Here is a 14,970-nt window from a genome sequence, read left to right as displayed (position 1 = left end):
CTGTTCACAACTGACATTTGGAGCTAATTCGTTTTTAAATTGCCCCCTTAGAACAATAGGGAATTATACAAAAACATAAATAGTGGCATATAAGAGCTAAGTACAATTATTTGACCACAGAAAAAGGCAGGCCAATGGAAAGATGCAGTTTGTGATTCAGGACTTACAGTTCATCCCACTCCTTCCTTCTTTGCATAATCTTAGCTTTGGCCTTGTCAGCTTTCTCCATAATTTTTCTAATTTGTTCAAGTCGATTTCCACCAAAACGTCCTATAGCACCTTGCAGCTGGGGCCTTTTTTTCAGCTTGTCAGCTTCCATCTCCTCTTCACTAACTCGAGCAGCCTGACCTAAAAGGAGTGAAGTGGATGTGTAAGCATTAGGTGTTATGATGTGACCTAAAAGCAAGTCACAGGTACTGTAAGCCATACTGGGCCAGCTCCTCAGCTGCTATAAATCAGCATAGCTGCAATCAATGGTCCTTTGCTCATGTCATATTATCAATCAGTGAGAAAAACTATAATGCTGTGCAATTTTGTCTACCCTGTGGGTTGATGGGTTTTTGCCAACATTGACTAGAATGTGGAAAACATCTGGTTCTAAATGGCACAAGGGAACTGTTGACTGAGAATGCAGAGTGGTGACTGAAACAGAACATGAAGATAACTCTGTGACCACCTTCTGTTGCCAAGTTTCTTTGCTTAAAGGTGATGTGATGTATTGCAGTCTCTTCCACTCAAGCTCAGGAAAATAAACAAAGTGAGATAAAGAATGGAAAGCACATTATGGTAAACAGAATGGCAGTATTTAGGCCTTTGCATATGTCTTACTTGTCTCTTTCTGGCTTTCTCGCCTTTGCTCTGCTTCTTTTCCTAATTTGCTTGTCCTCCTTTTTCCTGTTTGACTTTGTTTTCTGGCTTTGTAGTACCTCTCAGATATTGCCAGGAGCCTATATGTGGGGATTTGATGATTACTTCCTATAGCATGAACGACCACTGTGTCAAATTCCAGTGTGTCCCGAAACCTACGGAAATAAAATAGAGATAACATTCATTATTGTCTGATTTCTGCAGTAGCAGTCTATGACGTATTTTCCTTCTAGCCCATATTGCTGCCCCAAAAGGCTTAAACAATGTATTATACTAATTAAACATATTATACAACCATAGTATTTGCAAACATAAAACAACAGATATCAGTGCCATGATAGAAGTACCTTCCACTGATGTCATGAAGTCTAGAAATGGAGCCACTCAAGCGTGGGCATGTCAACAATACCCCATCAACCAAAATGGTGTCTAAGGCATCTGACAGATCTAGGTGAACTAGCATAGATAGTTGATCTTTGTCTACCACCAGAAAAATCACCTAGTAGAGCAATCTCTGTATCAAACTCAGGCCTAAAACTGGACTTGACAGGATCAAAGAGATCTGAGGAGTCCAGGAATCAACAGAACTGCATCACTACAGCATTCTTCCCCACAAAGGGGAGAGGAGGGAAGGGATAGTTCGCTGGTTTGCACGTTGGCCTGCTAAACCCAGGGTTGTGAGCTCAATCCTTGAGGAGGCCATTTAGGGATCTGGAGGAGGGACAGTATTTGGTCCTGCTAGTGAAGGCAGGGGGCTGGACTCAATTGCCTTTCAAGGTCCCTTCCAGCTCTATGAGAGAGGTATATCTCCATATTTTATTATAAAGGGAGATTCCCAATAGGGTTCTAATTGGTGAGATTCTCCACATCAGGAGATGGTTTGACCACGACTCAATAAACCATCTGTTCTTAAGGAATGCTGGTACACTGCCTTCCCAAAGCGAAACAAGGGCCATCTCTTCCATAGCAAGCTCAGTTTGTCCCCAGCTGCACTTCACCACACATGAAGGACATGGGTTCACTGCACAGCTTACTCCTCAGAGTTCCACCAGCACTTCTAGAACCCCAGCAAACGTCACTGGCTGAAACTCAAGCAGAGCTGTTTCCCCAAAACCTGGCTCTGATGCCATGGAGGTGGATAGCACAGTGCTGATTTAGTAATAGCCTGATTTGCATATCAGTGCTTGCCTAACTTGTGTATGGTTCAGACCAAACAAGAATATAGTCACAAACAGGACATATATACACTTTAGTTCTATGAAGAAAATGTTCCTTAAGGCAGATGGATCTTAGTTAATGAAACATCTCAAGATGGAGGAGGGTGAAAGAAAGCTAGTTCTTACCGACTCTGCAATTTCTGCAGTCCAATGCGGTGCTTCTCCTGATCCCAAGCCAACTCCTTCTGCACTAGCTGGATTCTCTGTGCTGTCTGCCTATCCATCTCCTCACGGATTCTGTGGTCCATCTCGAATTCCTGCCGATAGATGGGAAACTGTGTCATAGCATGTTGAATGCTAGGCTATGATAGTAGCAGTGGTTAGGTTTAAGACATATTTTTGTTCAGACATGGGAGTTGATGGCATCGACCCAACTGCTCTCTCCAACAGCTGTTCACCGCAGTGCAACGAGCCACATTCTTCCAAAAGTCTTCTCTAGTGTCACCCAGCACTAGGTGTGGGTTGGAGCTCCTGGCATATTAAAATATATACACACACACCCCTTCTTCCAATCCATCTAAAACTGAAAATCAATGAACTCCAATGCCTCTCATTAGCAGGAATGAAATACAGTGGGCAAGGGTGAACCAAGGCAAATCAGTACTAGCTTTACCACTTTCACTCACTTCAGTGTGCTCCTCGATCATATTTCCATTCTCTTCACTGTAGCCTTTAAAGAGTGACTGGAAATTAGCAGCATTGCTGCTTGGTCTATAGGTCTTACAGGTACTTCTGAGGCACTAACTTCTGCAGCACACTCAGAAATGCCTGTGCCATGAGGAAGCAGTTTATTTAAGGAGCTGGAGTGGGAAGAGGGGGAAAATGGGTTGGTCATATTTTGATTCTAACACACTGGACACAGCTCATTTTAAAGTAGCAGCCTAATCCAAGGATAAAGGACTTATACACCAATTTGATGTACCTCTCTGTGTAGCTGCATGTGCTTTGGCAGCTCCATGTTGCTTTGAAGCAGGTGGTGAAACTCATGCCTAAGGATGATCAGCTCTTGCCTCTTTTTCTTTTTTTTATCCTCTGCTGCCTTCATTATCTGGTCATATTCCTTTTTTTGCCTGGCATTCTCAATACTGGAAATGCAAGAAAAAGGAAGCAGCATTATCTGGATGGTGGAGGGGTAGAGAGAGAGGAGACAATAGTGTAGCCTTCTAGCCAGGAACAAACACAGGTCAAAATTCTGCCCTCACTGACACTTGTGCAGCTCTCCTGGAATCAATGGGGCTGAAGAAAAGTAGAATGAAACAGACTGTAAGCTTCTGGGTGAAGGGATTATCATTTATTACATGTTTGCACAGTGCCTAGCAGCGGGGATCTCTGGTTTAGTAGGCCTCTACGGACTATCAGAACATATATGTTAAATAATAATGTCGAAACATCATGTTACAAAAACAGGTGGATGAGATGGATGTTTGCATAAAGGCTGCACAGGCATCGAAGGCCCCATGTGTCTTGAGACAATGGCCCAACTTTGGAGTGAGCTACTGCCTTCTTTTAGAAGGCAAAACAGCTGAGCCACACGAACTGGAGGCAGGGCTCCCAGCAAGCGCAGCCGTTCTCGCTTTCATCAAGCACGCCTTACCTGTAGGCACTGGGATCCTCAATATCTTCTGCAGTTTTTTCCTTTTCAAGATCTCTCTGTGAAGCAAAAATATAGCTTTTGCATAAACAAGGAATGACACTCAACAGCTCATGAGGCAGTTCCACAAGTTAAGGAAGAACCTCACACTGTTCCTCACAAGTCAAGTGATGTCTGTAAAGCCAGATGAAACCTTCATGATGAATGACACCACAGCGTCACTAAATATCAGGTTCTAATGGTTCCCCCAGGCAAAAAAGAGGCAAATGCAATACTTACCAAAGAATATAGGGGCCAAACTGATCCATGATGTAACTCAATTAACTTCAGTGGATTTGAGTTTGGCCCACTATGAATCCCATTTATGTTTAAAGGCAGCGACAAAATTTGAAAACTCTTCCATGGGACTAAAACTAGAATAGACACTCCCTGAAGAGTTACTTTGATAAGAAATAGCACTTTTAAGATGGACATAAAGCAATGCTGTCAACCTAGGCTATGGAAATGATGTTATAAAGATCATTAGAGCCCTGCAAATCCACAGGTATCTGCTTTATATCCGTGGACCATTTCTGCGGACAGCAGTGCGGATGTGGATACAAATTTTGTATCCGTGCAGGCATCTGGCGGTAACAGCCAGGCGGGCAGCTATGAGGAACCACAGCATGGATCCTCCACCTGTCCTGGACATCCAGTGTCCCTTCGCCTCAGGCCTCCCCGCCCAGGGCAGGTGGAGGATCCACCACGGCTCCCCACAGCTGCCCGCCCGGCTCTTTTCATGGCCAGGCTGCGGCTCTAAGCTGGGCTGGGGAGAGCCGTGTTGGCAGCTGTGGGGCACCCAGGTCCCTCCACCTGCCTAGGCAGAGGGACTGCGGGGCAGAGACACTGGGCAGGAGAAACTGGAGGGCAGGGACACTGAGCAGAGAGGCTGAGATATTTGGCAGTGGGGCTGGAGGGCAGGGACACAGGCCGGGGTTTGCTCGGACTCCCCACCCAGGGCAGGTGGAGGGTCTGCCACAGCTCAGCACTGCTGCCCACCTGGCTCTTATCATGGCCGGCCTGTGGCTCCAAGCCGTCCCCTTGCCTAGAGTTGGGTCAGGGAGAGCCACACTGCCAGCTGTGGGGAACCTGGGTCCCTCCATCTTCCCTGGAACACTGGGTGGGAGGCTGCCCTGGGTGCCACGGTGCAGCAGTGGGGGGGTCTGAGCAGCCCCTGGCTGTGTCCCCGCCCCCAAGGCTCCCCACCTGGCCAAGGGCAGGTGAGGGTCTGCGACTCTGTGCAGGCTCCCCACAGCTGCCCACGCGGCTCTTCTGACATGGCTCCAGGAGCGGGATGCCTCAGAACTACAGCCTGGCCCCCAGTGTAGAGCCCTACAAACCCACAGATATCTGCAGCTATCAGAAGATAATTTTTGAGGATAGCGGATCGGATGAAGATACACATTTGTGTATCTGCACAGGGCTCTAGAGATCATCAGATTTTTACAAAAATATTTTAAAGTGCAATCTACTCAAAAAATGATTCTGTCAAGACAGCACTTTTTTATTGAACAGGCCTCTCTTTCTTTTGGAGTCAGATCTGGTTACTTCAGTGACTCATTAAGCTTTTACTGAGTTTTACTCCTGTTACCCTGTAAAACCAATACAGTTAAGAGTGTTAGCAGAGGTGTATAGAATTGTTTGCTAAATTCCAATCAGTTTAATCTGTGAAAACTCAATAAAGGTAAAGGCGCAGCACGGGGGTTTTAGAGTCCCTAATTTGGCTTGCAGAATCTTTAATACTGGTGTTGATGTATGAGAATGAAAGAGCCCAGCTTAACTCGCAGTTCTCATGGGATGTTTGCAGGTTAGGTAAATTTAAAAAAAAAATTCCTTCTTTACTTACAAGTTGAGCAACTGTGGTACAGAAGCCACTGATAAAAAGCAAACATAGTGCCTTTATGCTGCCATATTTTAAGTCTCTGTTCAGAATAGAACTGCACTTTAATAAAAAGAAGCACAGAATAGAGAGAAAACCTGCCAGATCTTTGTTGTTCTCAACATACAAACACATGAAGTGATGATTAGCTAAGGGAGGCCATATACATCAACAGAATAAACAGACCTTACACTTTTAGAGGGAAGAAAAAAAGCACTGAGAGGAGAAAGAGAAGGAGAATTACAGACATAAAGACTATTATTACACTAGCAGACATTTTGCATGGGCTCATATTCGCAAATTGCTTTGAAAATCCTCAGTTTTTGCCACGAATGACCCACAACGCAAAAGGACTGAGTGTTTTTTGCACAGAAGTAGTAACAGGCCCGCATTGCTTAGCACTAGAGCATACGCTGGTATTCATAGATTTGGACACGTCCTGGAGAATGAACTGTAATGCTTTTACCTATGCACCAGAACACAATACAGAAGAATTAGGGAATGTGTTCATTCAGTAACTCACTCTTGGAGAGGGCACTTTGGCTTTTAGCTCCCTTTGAATGTCCTCTGGAGATAGGATATTGAAGGTAAAGATGTTGCTATCTGCTCCACAGGTAACCAGGAATCGGTCATCATAACTAGAGTATATCGCCTGGATTTGGCCATAATCATTGTCATGCATGTTGAAGGACCAGTATCCATTCATCATGTCTGCTGACAGGTCTTTATCCTGGAGAGGATAAACTCGCACTGCTCCATCCTTCATCCCACAGAACATCAACAGTTTGCTGGTGCTGTAAAGTGAACAAAAGTTAAACAATTCCATGTACTGATCTAGAACAGTTAATGTTGCAACAGCAAAGAACCAGTGACACTTGTGAACAAAAGCTAAATTAACACAATGGGTGAAATTCACCCAAGTATGAAAGGCTGGAGAAAGGTTCTCTCACCCATACCACTTATGCCCTGCACAAGAAATGAAGGCTGTTGGCAAACTAAGTGACTGTACAAGGGTATCCATGCACCTCCTATACATCATGGAACTGGCTTCAGAATTGGGTCATAGGGTAGCAGAAAAAATCAACATGGAGTGGACAAGGTATGAGCTGTGGAGGGTTTTGGATCTGGATTTGCATGGCTCCAATGGGCTCCAACACCCGCACAACAGGTGTAGATTGGTTGTGACCCACAGACTGGATTAGCAGCTAAAGAGGGGTTGAACGGCTGCCACACAGCCTGGTTCGGGATTGGGAGGTGACTTTCACCTCCCCATACTCCACCCAATAGCAGGAGAGAAGAAGACAGGTGTAAATTACAGTTTTTATAACCTAAAATGGCTTCCTTGGGGTCAGATTAGGCCTAGTCTCATGGGTTGGGGAAACACAAGGAGCTCTCCACTCCACCTGTGCAGTCCACATAATGTCCAGTTCAAGCTGCTGGCCTGGCACAATGAAAGTGTGGGGATTGCTCCCTCCATACTCTCCCGGGGAGCAAAGAGCACCCTAAAGAGGGTGAGCGATGGAAGGAGGTAAGGCCATGACTCCATCCCTCTACCCACTGGCCAAGCAAGCACCGAGGTAGTGGACTGCACCCCCGGAAGGAAGTAGCAACATCCCAGGGCTTCCGCTGGGGAGAACTTCCCAATCCATGGTTGTGTCTTAAAGGTACAATTGAGCTTTGAGTGCTCAAAAAAGTAGACATTTTCAACATGAACATTTTTTAAAAGAAAAAATAATGTATTTTACACAGCTGTACTGACAAATCCTACCAATCAGGAATCCTAAACTGGTAACCAACTAACTCTAGGTACCAGGGAAAGAGCAGAACTCTTTGTGAACTCTTGCACATGGATACTCATCCACACAAGGAAAAAAACAGAGGAATATACCATCATATTTCCTTATTCCAGTTAATCAGTTTAGTAAGTCATAGTGCATAAGCTCTTTTACCAGAAGGAGATCCTTTGGATTGGGTTGTCATCTGTGTTCTCCATAGGAATCACCTCAAAGGGCTCATCTTGCCTGCTTTCAGGGGATATTTGGTGCTGAATCGGGGAGAATGCACAGTGGTAGAGGTACCCAGAGTCATAGCCACTCTAAAGAGAAGGGCCACGAAGAAGACATGAGGAAAGGATGCTGATGCAGGCATCCAGGAAAATACAGTTTCATGAACAACTGCTCTTTTCTTAAAATTTCTTTTTAAAAATGAATCCATTGCAAGTGAAAGAAGCCAGACTAAAACCCCCCGGAAACGCTGTTTATCCGCAGAATAAGTCCATCATTATCAGTGGAGTTACAAGCATTTGCCTCTCTCTCTGTCCCACCAATGTGCCTCAGTCATGACCACAAGGGACCACCATCTACTAGTGGGGAAAGGACTATCTTGGCCTCTCTGGGGAGACCACCAAAAAGAGTGCCATTTGTTGTGACCTGGAATGACACTGTAAAACCATTTCACAAAGACTACTTAGCATTCACATCAAGCACTTGGTCTTCTCTGAGAATCTGGATATCTTCAAGCATGGGGCACATATGAGCTTGTGTCCTAGAGGCAAAAGGTTTTTATTCCAAATACCAGTTCTCTATGCCACCTAATCCCCAAGTCCATGAATCTTATTGTCTCTACATTTAACAATCCTATTCTCAAATTAAAAATGAAAGAATATTTAATTTACCAAAGAGAGCCAGAATTTCCCTGGTGCTGAATAAAACCCGCAGACAATGGGGCTGGGCTCCTGTGGAATGTAGATGGGTGGCAGTGGCTCCTCTTTCTTAGGTTCTGCCTCTGGCTCTTCTTCTATCTCAAGTCCCATATCCTGCTGTTTCTTTATCCACTCCAACTTTGCCTTCTCCTCCTCCTGTTTCTTTTTCTCTCTGCGCTCAATCTCCTCTTCCCTCTGTTACAGAAAGCAGTGAAAAATGAGTCATGAAACCAATGCACCATTGACTGAAAGGCTCTCATGATAAAAAATACTAGAAATTAGAGAAGTATTCCTCGCAATTAAACAGAGGTCAGGCCTCTCTACACAACCCTACAGTGCAGACTATAGATGTGTGAAATGCAGCACGCACTAAAATGTTGTGCTACAACTGCCCATATATGCCCTGCTAACACAAACTAAAAGGTACATGTTTCTAGTTAACAGAGTCCTATTTGAAACGGGACTGCATTAACACAAACTAGGTACCTTTTAGTTCAATCTAGCAGGGACTACATGGAGTAGTTACAGCACAACACCTGGATGCACTCAGCAATTCAGACTCCCGTAGTACACACTGCAGGGCCTGTGTAGACAAGCCCCATCATACCTCATTTGAAGCTGCAGTGGGAATCCTCTCATTCCCGCCTCCTCTTATATTCTGCCTCCAAGGACTAATGAAACAGCAAGCACCCTCCACCACAGACATGCTAAATGCAGCTTTTCCCAAACCAATCAAGCCTTACGTTAGCCAGACGGTTTGCTTGACAGCAATGGGAGGTTCTCTATCAACTCACAGACTGGATGCACTACTTCCGCAGCATTCCCGAACTCTGTCCTTCACTTACCCAAAAGTAAAAGGGACTATGCTGGAGACCTGAATTCAGATTCCCATGTGGCATTGTTTGTGCTCAAACATAAGTTTAAAGTGAAAAACAAAATGTTTGTAATGACCTTCCTTCTGAACACTGAATTGAAGAGTACTGCCCTGGCCAATTTATACAATCCTTAAAATCTTCATTTTATTAAAACGTATCTTAGCATAAATAAGTGTCAAATATCACGTCATCTTTTCCCAGGGAAATATTAGCTTTGTAAGTTAGTCAAAGACATCTCTTCTTCCTGAGTACTGAATTCCTCCTGGTCACTGTGGATGCTGGGGCTTTGCCAGATCTTTAACAAAACATCAAAATAGTAGTTACAAATCTTTGAAAAGATAGTTGAAAGTGGAAGTGCCACCACTCACGAGAGGCAGCTGTGATGTGGCAGATTGAGTACTGACGCCGAGAGTCAGGTAATCAGTGTTCTAATCCTCACCCTGCCACTGAGCTGCTTTTTCAGTTTCCTAAAATACCCACTGGTGAAAGAGTGTGTAACTTCAGTGCTATCTAAGATGTTGCCCATGTTTATACCAGCAGTGAATTTGGCCTCACATGTCTTCAAAGGAGCAAATCCTCATTGAGGAATGCATAAATGTAATCCTGACTGTGACAGGATGGATCAAAAAAACCCCTTGGGAACTGCCAACTGCTGTACCAAGACTACTTCTGCCCTTGCTTTACTTGCCAGCCTGGGACTCCAGCATCCTCTGTCCTGTTGAGCCAGACACACCAATCTGCTGCAACACAGACCCAGGGTCTGAACTATGTGTCCCAAAGCTGCAGACTTAACTGAAAGCAGCTAACAGAGGTGTTCCTGTCTTTAACACTCAGATGCCCAACTCCCAATGGGATCTAAACCCCAAATAAATCTGTTTTACCCTGTATAAAGCTTATACAGGGCAAACTCATAAATTGTTTGCCCTCTATAACACTGATAGAGATGCACAGCTGTTTGCCCCCCCTCACCCAGGTATTAATACATAGTCTGGGGTAATTAATAAGTAAAAAGTGATTTTATTAAATACAGAAAGTAGGATTTAAGTGGTTTCAAGTAATAGCAGACAGAACAAAGTGAATTACCAAGTAAAATAAAATAAAACACGCAAATCTAAGCTTAATACAGTAATAAAACTGAATACCGATAAAATCTCACCCTCAGAGATATTTCAATAAGTTTCTTTCACAGACTGGACACCTCCCTAGTCTGGGCACAATCCTTTCCCCTGGCACAGCCCTTGTTCCAGCTCAGGTGATAGCTAGGGGATTTCTCACGATGGCCCCATCCTTTGTTCTCTTCCACCCACTTACATATTTTTTGCATAAAGTGGGAATCCGTTGTCCCTCTCTGGGTTCCAACCCCCTCCTTCTCAACAGAAAAGCACCAGGTTAAAGATGGATTCCAGTTCAGGTGACATGATCACATGTCACTGCAAGACTTCATTGCCCACTTGCCAGCACACAGGTACACAGGAAGACTTACAAGTAAAACAGAGCCATCTACAGTCAATTGTCCTGGTTAATAGGAGCCATCAAGATTCCAAACCATCATTAATGGCCCACACTTTGTATAATTCAAATAGGCTCTCAGCGTTATAGTTCATATTTCTAGTTTCTGATACAAGAGTGATACATTTATACAAATAGGATGACCATGCTCAGTAGATAATAAGATTTGTAATGATACCTTACAAGAGACCTTTTGCCTGAAGCATATTTTAGTTACATTATGTTCACACTCATCAGCATACTTTCATAAAATTTTATACAGTGCAACGTCACATTGACTTTTTTTTTGTATAAGAGTCCATTTACAGTTATCACAGCACTCAAAAAGTATCAGAAAAATTTTACTGGCAAAACCATTTTTCATGTTTGATTAACTCAAAAGTGGCCAAATCCATGTTTATGAAACTGTTCAAAAGAATTTCCTTTGAGGCTGAGATAGAGCATGAGAAATTACAGCTGTAAGGATAATTTTTCTGAAAATTAAAAACTAAAAATATATTTTAGAATGGAAGTGACATATTAACTTTATCTCTACTACCACTAGTGTAATCCTATAATATACATGCATTATAAGCTATATGTTATTCCTCAATTCCACTTTTTATTTCCATGAATTAGTGTTGACAACATATATTTTCCGATAGATGAAGCAAAGCCAGGAGTGGTCTGTGCCTGGTCCTTCCTTATGAATGGCTCAGCTGGAACCCTGCATTCAGCACCTCACAGACTAGCAACTTGAGTGGAGTAGTTTTGCACTCTAGGGATACTGGTAACTGAGGGCTGAGAATTTAATTCCCTACAGGACAGTTCTTTACCTTGATCCAGGATTTAATGCTGCAGAAATGAAAATACTGTGTAGGCAGGTCTTTGATCTCATAGGTGGATACTGTGTCCTGTTCTCCAAGGATGGGTGCAGGAACCTGAAGAGCAAAGCCATTCTCACAGAGCACAAGCAGCATGCTCTCTGCCTGTAGAATAGCACATAAAACACAAGCATCAGATAGACATATGGAAGTGGGAAAGAGGAAGAGTAAAGCTAAAGGTTAGAAGTTGTCAAGCCACAAAGTCAAAGGCACGCCAGTCAATGTTCACTTTATGTGATTATTTAAATGGACGAATCACCACCAGAAATCAGAGAATATCATCTTAGACTGAGAGCAGCATGATGATGTTTAGTGTCACAAGGTGATTCGCCCCTTTAAATGAAGCAGGTCCAGTTCCTCTGTGCAAGTACAGGTGTTCCCAGTTGGCCAATTAAAAAGGCAGAGCAGCACCTGGTGCTATAAAGGATCAGGGAGAATTAGAGAGAGAGGAGGCTTGTAGGGACGGCTAGAGGAGGGTTTGCTAGCTGACCTCCCAAAGGCCAAGAGGCAGGACCAGAAAGTTAAAGGCAGAAGAGCAGCAGAGGGCATTGCATGCTGACTTCTAAGCCAGAGAGCTGGAGCTGAGGACCAGAAAGGGCTGAAGTTGGGAACAGTGGAAGTACCTATCTGCTCGCCTGTCTGAGATGAGAGGTTAACAAAACAGGGGAAGCAATGGATATTCCACTGGCGAGGAAGAACTCCCAGCAAAAGGTTTGGGGGATGAGGGTGTAATTCTGCTAGGAAGAGTGGAGATGCACTTGACCTGTAAGGGCTTGGGTGGCTGTCCTGGCAGAAAGTCAGGAGAGGACAGAAGTAGAGCCCAAAGGTGGTGGAGGATGCCAGAGTATGGTATGTGCTATGCTGATGGACTAGCTGTTGTGGGGTTATAAGGATTACATGCACTGGGGTTGATAAATGGACTATGTTTTGGGACTTGTGTTATGGATTATTTGCACTATGTTTTTGTAATAAGCCAGCCCCAAGGATGGGTATTACTGAGGCAAGAGAGACTGTTGTGGGGGGGGGGAGCTCCTAGGAGCCTGAGAGAGGAAGTGGGACTGTAAATCGAGTGTTAGGGTGCCCTGCTGCAAGGAGGTGCTCAGGGAAGATGGGGAATCATTGACACCTTGTGAACCTGGCTTCTTTGAAAGAAGATGTGACGCATGACCAGAAAGGGTTAAGCATCCTACAGGATAAATGACTAAAATTCAACCCTCTTAAAGACATATGGGGAGATACTGTTTGTGTATTTACATATATATTGGTAGTGGTCAACAATGTAATCAAACAGTCCCTGTCTATGCTGTATTCTGTTAATTCAGAGATCAAAAGAACATCTTAACATTTAAATGAACTGTAAACATAGGATGTCGTGGTATTCATCTCTCTTTGAAACGTATAGCAAATCATCTGTGAATGGTGGAAAAACAGACAATTGCTTTATGTTAATCTGTGTGAATAATTACCAGGCGATGCTTAGGAAATGAGGGTCTATTAGTCGCTGAGGGACTCCAACCTGACAAAGAAGGCATGAAATGTATAGAAGATGTTTGGGTCCTAATCCTTTTTATCTCAGGTCTCCTTAAGCTTCACCAGGGAAAGTTTGAGTCACAAAATTGACATCCTAGTCCTAAACTGGAACACCCTAAATATATATTGGACATTGGACTATAACCTATGGACTAAATTCTAAAAGAATTCTTTGCAACTACAAAGCTCACCATCTTTGCTATGAATCTGAACCTCAAGAACAGAACTCATGTCTGTATGTATATTGATCTTTTAACCATACTCTTTCTCTTTTCCTTTAACAAATTTTCATTTAGTTAATAAGAATTGGCTGTAGTGTGTATTTGGGTAAGATCTGGAATATTCATTAACCTCGGAGGTAATGTGTCTGATCCTTTGGGATTGGTAGAACTTTTTTACATGATGAATAAGATTTTCGTTATATGATGAATAAGATTTTCGTTTATCCTCTTCATATCTGACTTAGGTGTCTAGGTGGAGGCCTGAGGCTGGGTTACTTTAAGGGAACTGTGTTGTTGGCTTCTGGGCAACCGGTGAGGTAATAAACATGCTGTTTTGTGCTGGCTTGGTAAATCTACAAATTGGAATATCCACCAGCTTTGGGGATTGTCTGCCCCATTCTTTGCAGTTCACCCTAACTGAGTGACCTCAGGACTCCAGTCACAGATGGGTCTGAACCAAACGCTTGGGTCAGAAGTTTTGTCTGAATAAGCAGCTGAAAGTTTAGATGCTTTATCTGTACAATCCATATCTCTTATGTCTTTAAGACTGGCCTGGAAATCTTGGGGAACCCCCCACCCCAGCTATCTTACAGGATTTCTGGTCCCTGCTAGATCCCTGAAATGCCAATGTCAGAGGAATAACTGAGGTAGGAGGAAAAATTATCCAAACTTTTAAAATTGCAATAAAAGTCAGGTTTGCATATAGGTGTTTTTTCCCCAAAGGAGGCCTCGGGCATGGGGCAGGGCTCTTTATTTTATCTGAAGTAATTCACCCAGCCCTAATGTGTGCAAAGGGAGCTAGTTGCAGTTGCTGTAGGAATCAGAACAAATTACATTGCTTTTGTAAACATAAAATCTACACCATTAATTAAATGTTTATCTTTTAATCTTCTTCTTTGCTTATATTAAAGTAAGAAAAATTAAGATACATTTGACAGTTATATGAATGTATAACCTAAAAATTATACATGCAAATAAATACGTTATGTTAGGAGGGTTTCTGCACCTATCAGAAAGGTTGGGATAGATACTTGTCACTGGTGGGCAGGAGGACAATCAGAAAAGCCTGACAAGCCAGAGGGAGAAGACATACTGTGCTTGTCAGGTAAACAGGGAGTAGGGTTGCCATCATAGAATAAATCCAAGATAGCAGCTATGATCTAATTCCCATGGTTACTTGGGCCAGGTCTAGTCTAGATAGGGTTTGCCAGTACAGCTATACTAGTATGTACAACTATAGTGGCAAACCCCCTGGCAGAGACAACTTATACCGGCAAAAAAATCCTTTTGCCCATCTAGCTTATATCAGTTTCCCAAACAAAACAAGCCATATTGGCTAAAGGACTTTTTTGGCCGGTATAACTGCATCTACGCTTATGCTAACAGAGATCAAAGGAGATGTTGATTATATTGTTTTCATCCACCTATCTCCTGTAGTTTGCTATGACATTACTTCTACATTATGATACCCTGTAATTAAATAATCCTAGATTAAAGTTATGTTAATGTGAGATGGTAGTCACATGTTAAAACTTCATAAAAACTAATGGAATGTTACTTGTATTGTTTTCACTTATCTATTTCTATTATAACGTGATGGCAGGCAATTACCTTTATGTATATTCTTGTAACTAAATAACCCCTTAAATGCAGATGAAGCCTTGGGGAAATGCAAACG

At 43.2% G+C, this 14,970-nt stretch overlaps 1 protein-coding gene across 2 annotated transcripts in view; it reads right to left on the bottom strand.

The window, feature by feature from the left end:
- The window catches only part of CFAP44 (cilia and flagella associated protein 44), a 75,905-nt gene that overhangs the window by 27,607 nt on the left and 33,328 nt on the right, over positions 1-14,970 (bottom strand). For both annotated transcript variants that reach the window (XM_050956018.1, XM_050956024.1), the window contains 9 exons: positions 11,494-11,646; positions 8,268-8,489; positions 7,543-7,688; positions 6,117-6,387; positions 3,679-3,734; positions 3,007-3,169; positions 2,211-2,341; positions 829-1,022; positions 168-348 (listed from right to left, as the gene is read on the bottom strand). In XM_050956018.1, the coding sequence (XP_050811975.1) occupies positions 168-348; positions 829-1,022; positions 2,211-2,341; positions 3,007-3,169; positions 3,679-3,734; positions 6,117-6,387; positions 7,543-7,688; positions 8,268-8,489; positions 11,494-11,646 (1,517 nt within the window). The remainder of the gene's footprint in view (positions 1-167; positions 349-828; positions 1,023-2,210; positions 2,342-3,006; positions 3,170-3,678; positions 3,735-6,116; positions 6,388-7,542; positions 7,689-8,267; positions 8,490-11,493; positions 11,647-14,970) is intronic.

This window comes from Gopherus flavomarginatus, chromosome 1 (genome assembly GCF_025201925.1).
Source record: "Gopherus flavomarginatus isolate rGopFla2 chromosome 1, rGopFla2.mat.asm, whole genome shotgun sequence".
Lineage (NCBI taxonomy): Eukaryota > Metazoa > Chordata > Testudines > Testudinidae > Gopherus > Gopherus flavomarginatus.
Note: the sequence above shows the minus strand (reverse complement) of the source record. Positions and strands in the feature narration are given on the sequence as shown.